At 37.4% G+C, this 10,811-nt stretch overlaps 1 protein-coding gene across 1 annotated transcript; it reads right to left on the minus strand.

Annotated features, from left to right (window-relative positions):
- Positions 1 to 8,933: 8,933 nt before the first annotated feature.
- Positions 8,934 to 10,175, minus strand: LOC116935707. Its single transcript, XM_032942978.2, has 4 exons — positions 9,800 to 10,175; positions 9,556 to 9,733; positions 9,216 to 9,464; positions 8,934 to 9,155 (listed from the first exon to the last, which is right to left on the minus strand). The coding sequence occupies exons 1-4, from the start codon at positions 9,947 to 9,949 to the stop codon at positions 9,034 to 9,036; spliced, it is 699 nt and encodes a 232-aa protein (XP_032798869.1). The 5' UTR covers positions 9,950 to 10,175; the 3' UTR covers positions 8,934 to 9,033.
- Positions 10,176 to 10,811: the final 636 nt, after the last annotated feature.

Below are 10,811 nucleotides of genomic sequence, written 5' to 3' on the forward strand. Positions count from 1 at the left end.
TGCGCATCTTCTTCCGAACTTTTTCGGAAGATTTGCGAGCTAATAAATTTTCTAAAAGCTTCCATACCTTGTCTTTGCGGCTGCTCAATATGCCTCGATAGCACTACAAATTGTTGTCCGCCGACCAGAACAACAGGATTTGCATCTCTCAAAAAAAACCTCGGTATCTGGATCCAAGTCTGAATCTCTTGCAGTTTCAACTGATTCATTCTCACTGTCAGCTTCTTTGACCAAGCGGTCTCTTAAAATAGGATTTTAAAATTTTGAGCTTCACCAACAACGGATGTTCCTATCTCCAATGATGACTCTGGGGTAGGCAAAGTTTCCCAAGAAGGAAGGTCACACATCTCAGAAGGGAACCGGGATGGAATTGGAAAGGAAACTAAAAAGGAACTCGTCGGGAGACCGAATGGAACTGTCTATAAGAGGAAAGTCACGGGCTTTTTATATGGAAAAGGTGCGCCCATGACGCGAATAAAGAAAACAATAGGAAAGAAGACTCCGTGCAAAAGGCACCCCTGACTCGAGTTCACAGTTTTTTCAACTCATTTAAGTCGAATATTAGGGAGGTTAAGGGGTAACCCTCCGCTAGGATGAGTCACGGAAGAGTGAGAAGAAATATAGTTTTTGGCCGTAAGATTTACAGGAGAAAGCGTGAGTTTGAGGCATAAATTAGTATTTAATAGTCATGTGTTAAAACCAACCCGTCATTTTTGGGGGACAAACTATAAGTCGAAATCAAAATTTAGGAAAAAATATTTATTGACAAAAAATTTTGAAAAAAAAAATGTTTTTTTTTACAATTGTCTACTGGGTCAAGTACAACTATGAAGCGCAAAAACTCCAAAAAATATCTTGTCTGAAATTTTTTAATTTATGAATATTTATTTATTTATTGTACATAAATGGACAGTGGATAGCTCTTGACAAGGGCTATCAATTTCTATAAAATTTATTTGTTTTAGACTTATCGTTTATCCGTATAAAATTATTAAAATTTTATGTATTTCAGGGAGATGGGGATTCCCCGATTCCCCTTCGAACCGCACCGACCTACACACAAAATTGTGAATCGGTGTACTACTCGAGTAACTATTTTTAAAGCAATAATTTTGCATAAATGGGTAGACCTTGTCAAGATTTAGCCATACCTGCTATTTCTTTAAATTTATAATTTACTGATTGTAATTAATTTAATTTCACGACCCGTCAAACCACACCGGCAAAGTATATCCAATCGGTTTTATTGCTTAAGTAAGTATTTTTTTTAAGCAAAAATTTTACAGAAATGGATACTCCATGATGAGGGCTATCCATTTCTGTAAAATTTATTTATTTTGGACTAATGTTTTTACGATGCTATTTGAATTTCGTGCACTGGGACAAAGGGAATACTCGATACACGTTAAACCATGACGACCTACCAACCTAAAAAATGACCGAGCGTTTAAAACTCAGGTACGTACTTATCAAGTGGTTCCCTTCAGTTCAAAATACCCAATGTAAACGATTAACCTTGCCCAAACTCGAAAAAGTGTGAGCAAGTGAAGGGAAATCAATAAAAATAGTAAAATCCAACATAATACAAGAAACGGGTGCAAACAGGGTACGAAACAATTTAATCGGGTTGTGGAACTGGTTACACCCCGTAGGCGTCCATTAACAATTAACATTAATTTAAATGAAAGTATACCAATAGACCATCTAAAATGTGAAAACAAAATTATAAGGGTAAAGGGCATTGAATTGCACGGATAAAAAAACAACAGAAAAAACAATTAACATAAGTAAACAAAACAAATAAAGGCCCCAACTGTTAGATTGTCAAGTTTGGGTAGTTAATCATGGGATTCACTAACAAATTACTTGGGAACATATATACAAGTGCGTAGCTGCTAAATACTTAAGGCACTTATTACTTATTGCAAAAATTATAAATAATATTGATTTAAATATGATTATTAATACTTACGACTAAATATACTTGTTAGCTTTAATTCCTAAAGCCTTACTTACCACCGAACATATTTATTTGTATTTGTGCTAATTACTTCATTTACTTGTGAAAAAAATTACTTGTGCCAAGATCCCTACAAATGAGTCTCTGCGTGGAGTGAATACCAATATACTCGCAAGAGGCGCTCTCGTCGGGTGGAAAACGTCTAGGCTTCCCCGATTCCCCACAAAAGGGTACCCTTTTTCTGAGAGGGAAAATACCTATAGTGGAGCAACTAGGGGTCTATGACTCTGAAATATCGAAAAAAATTTAATTTATGCCATTAAAAATAGAAAATATTTCTACTAAACAGCAATCAAAATGAGATATTTTGTCGAACAAAAATAAAAATTACTTATTGGAAATTGTATTCGAAATTATACAATTTGGAGTTACAACGAATAAGAATAACGAATGCGAATAAGTCAAATTTTTATTTGACGAATAACGAATAAATATTTGATTTTTTGCGTTATTCTATTCGAAATTTTATTCGAAAGTTTTATTCGATAGAACACTGCAGAATTTTATGTATACATAATATTTTTTTCTACAAAAAAATGTGTTCCGTTTCATAGCAAACTATATAAAAAATATTGTACTGTGAATATATTTACTGAATGTCAACAATTTGATAATTATGCTAAACAGACTTCAGATCCAGATAATGACAGTCAGTGTTCTGTCGAATAAGGAAAAACTTGATTTGTTTTGTAAACGAATACCAATAAGAAGTATAAACGAATAGGAATAGACCTCTTGCAGAATGCGGATAGCAGGATTCCTGTAGTCCGGCAATGTCTCTATCCGCTATCTTAGGAAAACCACACCCTTTTTTAACGGGGTATCTTATGGGATACTTTTTTCTATTTGAATAATTTCTAAAGTGGTTAGTGATAGAAAATAGTTAGACACCAGGTAATAAACTAGATTATTCAGGTTAAATTTAAAATAAAAATTTTTTACCGTAAGTGTTTTGAAGTAATTTTAATTTAACGCTTTGTAGATGTTGTCTGCTGTTGTTTATAGTGTTAACAACAAAAACAATAGTGGTAATCTTCCTATTTTTCCTATTATTTCACTAAAACCATCCCTAATTGATGTTTGGCTTTTGCCAGAATGTGTAATGTCTAAAGCAATTAGTTGAAAATGGTACTATGGATTATATTGAGATTTTAACTGTTTAAAATTGGCCAACACAAATGGTATTTGTGTGGCAAAAGTTCGTCATTCCATGGCAAAAGGACGTCGACCTACAAATACGTCTGTTAAAAACGTACCTATATACCTATATACCTATGTCTGGACAACCGACAACGAGATGGCGTTTGAGGAAGTCAAGATGGCGCTGCTGGTACCCCCTATCCTAGCCCACTTTGACCCGTCACGGGAGACATCTCTCCGGGTGGATGCGTCCCGAAAAAATGGGATGGGGTACGCCCTCTTTCAAAAACACGATGAGCAGTGACTAATCGATGCGAACTCACGCAGGTGCACGGACACCGAGTCCCGCTATGCAATTGTTGAACTCGAACTGACAGTGGCCGAATGGGCCATTCGGAAATGCAAGTTATATTTGATGGGCCTCCCGACGTTCACGCTAGTGGTGGACCATCAAGCCCTAGTTCCCATTTTAAACAATTACACCCTAGATGCCGTAGAAAACCCAAAAATCCAGCGCCTGAAAAAACGACTTTCCCCTTACATCTTTACAACCGTCTGGTGCAAAGGAAGGGAGCACGCCATCCCGGATGCCCTGTCCCGGGCACCAGTAAACTACCCTGCTCCTGACGACGAAGCGACTAATATGGATGTAACAGCATTCTCCCATGCGGAGGACGGGGATTACTCCACGTTAGTTTCAGCAATCGAGTCCGGCTTTCCTGAACGTCGAGACCACGCGCCTGCAGCAGTTGTGATCTATTGGGGAATCCAAGACCAGTTATCGGTGGTTCACGGTATCGTGTTTTTTGGCAATCGCATTGTGATTCCCCATATGGCCCGCAGAAGCGTCCTAAAGAAACCCCATGCGGCCCATCAGGGGATCGTACGGACAAACAGGCGGGCGCGACAGATGGTATACTGACAGGGAATCATCAAGAAATCCTACTGAGCCACCAGCAGGAGCCCATGATGACCGATCCCCTGCCGACGCACGTGTTCGAAGATGTGTCGGCGGATCTGTTCCCGTCGGGCCGGCTGCACGTGCTAGTTTATGCCGACCGCCTATCCGGATGGCCGGTAGTTCACAGGTGGAAAAGGGACCCGACCGCGCGAGTCCGAGTAGAGACCGTGTTGCACGCTGACATCGAAAATTTTGTTGAGCTCGGTATCCCAATGCGGTTTCGATCCGACAACGGGCCCCAATTTGATGCTGGCGTTTTCCGGTCCGCGATGGATTGATGGGGCGTCGCTGTCAGCAATTTTACACCAAATTACAGCCAAAGTGACGGCCATGTTGAAGCGGCGGTCAAGGCCATCAAAGAGCTGGTCAAACAAATTTCCCAATCCGGAGACTTGGAAACCGAGGAGTTCCAGCAGGGACTCCTGGAATACAGAAACACCTCACTCGAGAACGGCCTTTTGCCCGCACAAATGGTATTTGGACACCAGCTTCGTTCAATTGTCCCGGCGCATCGTTCGGCGTATGCGACGTGTTGGAAGTCTGTCATGGATGCGAGGGATCGCTACCCAGCCGCAACCGCTGATTCCAAGATGCTTTACGATCTTTGATCGCGCAGCCTCGCCTTCTTACCAATCGACACAAATGTACGCGTGCAGGACCCTATTTCGAAGCTATGGAGCCACGTAGGAGTCGTCCAGGCCATGGAAAGTTGGACACGGATGGAGCCGACGCTCGCGTTGACAATGGTAGTACCGCACTTCACACCCCCGACCCAGCCCCGCGACGTAGCGGGCGTAGTCGTAAGCCGAGGATAATTGTCTCCGTGTAAGCCGCGAACATATCTCTGTATGCGTGTAAACTCTCGTATTCCATTAAACAGCGTGCTTGCGTTTATTGTCTCTTTGTGTAAAAGCTTTCATAATCTATTTTGGTTTTTTTTTTGTTACGGCGTGACAGCTTGGGAGGAGTTGTCGTGTATTTGTGTGTTTACATTTATGGCCGTGAGATGTCGCGCGGCTCAGACTGGAGCAGAAGAAGCAGCGGGCGAGGCAGTCTCCCTTCGGTTCAGCAAGAGTTTGGAAGCTAAGTTCTCGTCTCGCTGAATTTTGTTTTCAAAATAAGTTGTACTTGCGTATTTATATTCGTTAGTAAAAATGTTCGTTGCACTTATGATAAGTAATTAATTTCACATGTAAATTTGGCATTAAGAAAAATAAATTTTTTAATTTTTGGTGCAAAAAAAGTTGCTCCTAGGTAAACAAAGAATTAAGTAAATGATGAAATATGTAATTTTTGGTTTTGTTCTTATTTATGAAAAAATTAGATCTTAAGTATTACTGGCAACACGTATTTCTTTGCTTTTAACAAGTATTGACGCTCGCAAGTACAGGAAGACCTAAGTAAATGTACGCATTGGTAATTTTAAACATGTATATTATTGCTCATAGGGAACCGGGTAGGTCTACAAGTAATTTATTTCACAAGTAAATAAAGTAATTAGCAAAAATACAAATAAATATGTTCGGTGGTAAGTAAGGCTATAGAGTGGTTCGAGGTTGCCATCTTGGATAGGTATTTCTCCCAGTTTGGTGCAGCCTTAAACAAAAAAGCATTGGCAATTTTAGATAAATAGTGCCAGCCAACTGTCAGTTTACAGATTATTTCTCATTCTCTTCTTTGTTTGTTAACTATTATGTAGACTAATGATACTGTTAAAATAACAAAACAGTTAGATGAAATATTACCCTGCTGGACATGTACAATGAGCAAATTGAACCATGCCGTCCTTAGCACAGGCTACTCAAGGATAGTACGTTGTACTTAATGTTTGTGATGCTGTAACCTATGTATAAATACAATATAAAATGTGATTCACATAACACGAAAGAAAAGTTTGATGAATATACCTTGGCTTTCAGCACGACTGTGTTGCTTGTCAGCTCTAACCAACTAAAGTCCCTAAACCATTGGTTATCCAGATTCTGCTCCATGGCAGCAATAACTTCTTTTTGAACTTGCAGTGGTTCTCCAGTATTTCGACTTTTTTCATTTTGAAAATAGTCAATTAGCTTAGGCCACGTCACTGCCGGAACAATTGGAATGGCATCACAATATTTTTTCCAAAGATTTTCGTCAATCCAGTTTGGATCATCAATTTTCAACGACGACAAAAGCTCTAACAACCGATTCTTTGCTATCGGTTCAAGAATTTTTGAAAATATTGAAAGTTCAGGGATTGTAAACTACACCCATCACAAAAATTGTTCACTTTCATTCGTTTCCCACCAAAAATACTAAAATGGCCAATGCTTTTTTGTTTGAGGTTGCACCAAACTGGGAGAAATACCTATCCGAGATGGCAACCTCGAACCAGTGTATCGTATTTGGGTATTAAAATAAAATACTCAAAATACGTATTTTATTCGGTATTTGTATTTGGGCTTCTTATTTAAAGTATTTGTATTTGTATTGTTCGTTTACGCTGAAAAGTGAATAAAATACAAATACAAATACAAAATACTTTTTTTTCAAAGATTTGAAGTTTGTAAATTGGCAACAGTGTATGAATCGAAAGTAACTTCATTTTGACAGCGTTATTGCACCTGCAAAACGTTTTGCAATAGCTTTTTCTAGTTTCAAAACTTTCAATTGCATTTTTCGTCGTCTGTTTGTCTCGTGTGTGTTTTCATTAAACCACAAGTTATTTAACTTATATCTCTATTTCTATACAAATCGGATGGTTTTTTATTACTGTGCGTTCTGAAGAACTTGTATAATATCCACGGTAAGTGTTTAAATTATTGAACATTTTTAAAATACGTAATGGCATAAACTAATAACTTGGCATATCCTCTGATTCAGTGACAAGAATGTCGGCAAGACAGAACCTTGGACAGACAGTTAAAAATAAAGGAGTAAGAGGCAAATAAGAATGGAGCAGTTGGACATCCTACGTTGCGCATTCTCCGCAAATGCGAAAATCAAATTTGTGTCCAATCTGTGGTACGCTGTCTACAGCGTCTTATGGGAAAACCAACCATTTCACTTTAAAACTATTGTTTTCTTCTCTATAACTATGTTTTACCTCACTGTTGTACCTAACAGTGGATTCGCTATTGATTTGGTGATAAGCAAATTTTTCCCTCCATCTCCTTTTAAGTCTAATTTATTTGTAGTTAATTTTTGTTTAAGAGTCCTTTTTTGTGATCGACCCGGCTAGCAGAAGAACCCGAATTCTTTAGCTAGCTGGTGTATTGTTGTTCACTCTATAAACGTCAAACTTGTAAAATTAACAAGATGAAGTGTTGCGTACGAAACTGTGAAAAGAATCACAAGGATGGAGTTAAATTTTTAAGTTTTCCTAAAAAGAAAATTCACTGTTCAAACGAAGTACAACAACCCCAGAATTTGCGAAGGAAAGCGTGGGAGGTTTTTAGGAAAACTTAAAAATTTAACTTAAATTGGTGAACTATCACCAAATGAATAGCGAATCCACTGTTAGGTACAACAGTGAGGTAAAACATAGTTATAGAGAAGAAAACAATATTTTAAAAGTGAAATGGTTGGTTTTCCCATAAGACGCTGTAGACAGCGTATCACAGATTGGACACAAATTTGATTTTCGCATTTGCGGAGAATGCGCAACGTAGGTTGTCCAACTGCTCCATAAAGGAAAAAAGTATTTTGTATTTGTATTTGTATTTGTATTTTATTTTATTTGGTATTTGAGGTTTTGGGAGAAAAAATGTATTTTGAAAGACGAGTATTTTAAAATATAGTATTTGTATTTTTAAAATACTCGTTTTTTTTCAAATACGATACACTGCCTCGAACCACTCTATAGGAATTAAAGCTCACAAGTATATTCATTCTTAAGTATTAATAATTATTTTTAAATCAATATTATTTATAATTTTGGCAATAAGTAATAAGTACCTTAAGTATTAAGCAGCTACGCACTTGTATATAGGGCTGTTCGCAACTCCATCTCGTTCAGGAACCTGAACCCTGTCAGGCAAAACATGACGACAACTCCTAGTATGGTTCAGGTCCCTGGCCTCAATTTGCAGCAAGAGATAGGCAGCTCAATTCGCTATATAGCGCAACCTCTACACAAAACCCCGAGTCGTAATTTTTTTGTTTTGTGTTTGTTATTATTTATGTTTATAGTTTATTTTTCTTTGTGTTTCCTTTCCGTAATACAATGCCCTTTAACTTTATAATTTTGTTTTTATTTATTAGAATATTACTTAATTAAGCAATGGTATAATTTCATTAAAATTACTCTAATAATTATGAATTTCAACTCATGGGCATTCGGGTAGTGAAACCGGTTTTAAAACCCGATATCATGACTGTGTACCCTATTTGACTTGTTTTGTGCAATACATTATAGTTTTATTTATTTTCCTTCACTTGCCCACCCTTTTTTAAGTTAAGGCTGAGCCATATCTTTTAAAGAGGGTATTTTGAACAAAAGAAAACCGCTTGAAAAGCACCTAGCCGATTAATGACCAATCAGCTATTTTTCAGGTACGTAGGTCGATGCGGTTTAACGTGTCTCGGGTAATCCCTCTATCCCAGTACACAATATTAAAATAGCTTCATACGTAAAAATATTAGGTCTAAATAAAATTTGTTTACAGTAATGGATAGCCGATGATGGGGGCTCTCCACTTCCGTTAAATTTTTGCTTAAAAAATACCTAACCGGATAGTAAACCGATTGGATATTTTTGTTGGCGGGGTTTGACGGATCGTGAAACTAAATGAATTATAATCGGTAAACTATAAGCTCTATATTTGAAAAAAATTACAGGAATGGATAGCTCTTGAAAAGATCTATCCATTTGTGCAAAATTACCACATTTAAAATTTTTACTAGGGTAGTAAACCGATTTACAATTTTTTGTTTAGGTCGGTGATTTCTTCCCAGCAACTGGGGCTTTCAAGGTTTTCTGATAACATGTTGTCTGGCTCGAGACAATTTCACAATTCTGTAAATCTCCATATTTTTGGAAAAGCATATCCAGTGCTAGAAAATAAAATAATTACTAACAGTGCTAACAAAAAAGGGAACGCCAATAAATACTACTTGTCAACTCTTCTTCACCCTTATCAAAACCCATCTCGATCAAAACTTTTTCAGAAGTAGTGGTCAGGGTTTCAGTGTTTTCAAAAACAGCTTCTTCACCAGTTTCACCCAGATTGGAACTATTTTCAGGGCAAACTTCTTTACTGAAATCATCAGAATTTGGAATAATGTGTGTGCCAGCTTTTTCAATGGAATCATCAGAATTCGGAAAAATGTGTGGGTTAGCTTCTTCACTGGAATCTCCAGGAACTACATGAGAACCGACAACAATACCAACCAAGAAAAAACAAAACTTAATAAGACAATCTCTTAAATGTTGATGATTTTTATTAGCCTATACCTTGATCTGCAGCATTGCAGAAGTCATAAAATTTTTTCGCAACACTTTTGTGAGCATCAAGGAAAGACTGGGCAACATTACCAAAGGCTTTTCCATAGGTTGTTGATTGTTTTGTGTTGGGAAAATGAATGAGCATAATAATTTGAGCCTTGTAGTTGTCCATCGACAACAGCTCAGCCTGCAGATTAAGTAAAACTAATGAAATATAGACAGGAGTTCAAAATAGGAATTAACTGATAATTACCCTTTCAAACATTTCGTTTCTTTTTCTTAGTTTTGTGGTTTCACTAGAAGGATCACGCTTATTCCTACCACGAAGTGCATTCTTGTTGTGGTTAACTCTCAACTTCTCAATTACATCAGCCACTTGTCTCCCATTTCTTCTAACACTCATTTTAGAATTTAACAGGATTTAAAAACGCAAACAGTAACTTGCGACACGAGCTAAAAACTGGCGAACACAAAGACAAAACAAAAATGTAGAACCATCACAATAAAGAAAAGTAATCAACGATCTGCCGATTTTTGTTTTGAATATCAACGTGTTGTTTTTCACTTTTTGGCCGTTTGGCGGCACGGCACCATAGGGTCGGTGCATTGCCCACTGGATTACTGAGGCGTTTTCCGGGTTCCTTGCTGTCTCTGGGAATTCCCAGAGAGAAAGCCAGGGTCGTATCAAGTAGCTGAGACCTCAGCTTGTCTCAGCTGGTCTCAGTGAAAATTTCGACTTGATGGTTAGGATCACATTAGTCCGGTCGGGCTAGGTTTTAACCCCAAACAAATAGTAATAAGTTTTTTTTTACATGAGCTGTGTTTATATCCCTTTGATCTATGCCCTGTTAAAAAGCTCCCGAAAAATATTAATATTTAGTGTACTTATTTTAATTTTTAAAATATGCGTGTTTTTGTGAATCGATTAAAACTTTAAAAATACAAGAAAATAGAAATTTGAAAAAATGAACTTTGTTAGTTATTCCCTCATTTATATTCTGGCAAAATTTTGTTTACATAACTTTAAAAGTGTGAAATTGACAGCCACTTTTAGCTGGTCACCTCCTTTTTTTCCCCCTTAAAAAAGCGTCCGTGTTTTACACGGCTCTTATGTAAAAAGCATGACAACGAAAATCGTTGCCGATAGTGAACTAGAGTTCGCTGCTCATCCGTTAAGGTCTCATTTTAATCGGCGGTTTATCTTTTACCACCCCAATAAATGATTCCCGGGAGCTAGTTTTACTTTTCAAGTTATTTTATGAAAT

The sequence above is a fragment of the Daphnia magna genome, linkage group LG9, assembly GCF_020631705.1.
Source record: "Daphnia magna isolate NIES linkage group LG9, ASM2063170v1.1, whole genome shotgun sequence".
NCBI lineage: Eukaryota > Metazoa > Arthropoda > Branchiopoda > Diplostraca > Daphniidae > Daphnia > Daphnia magna.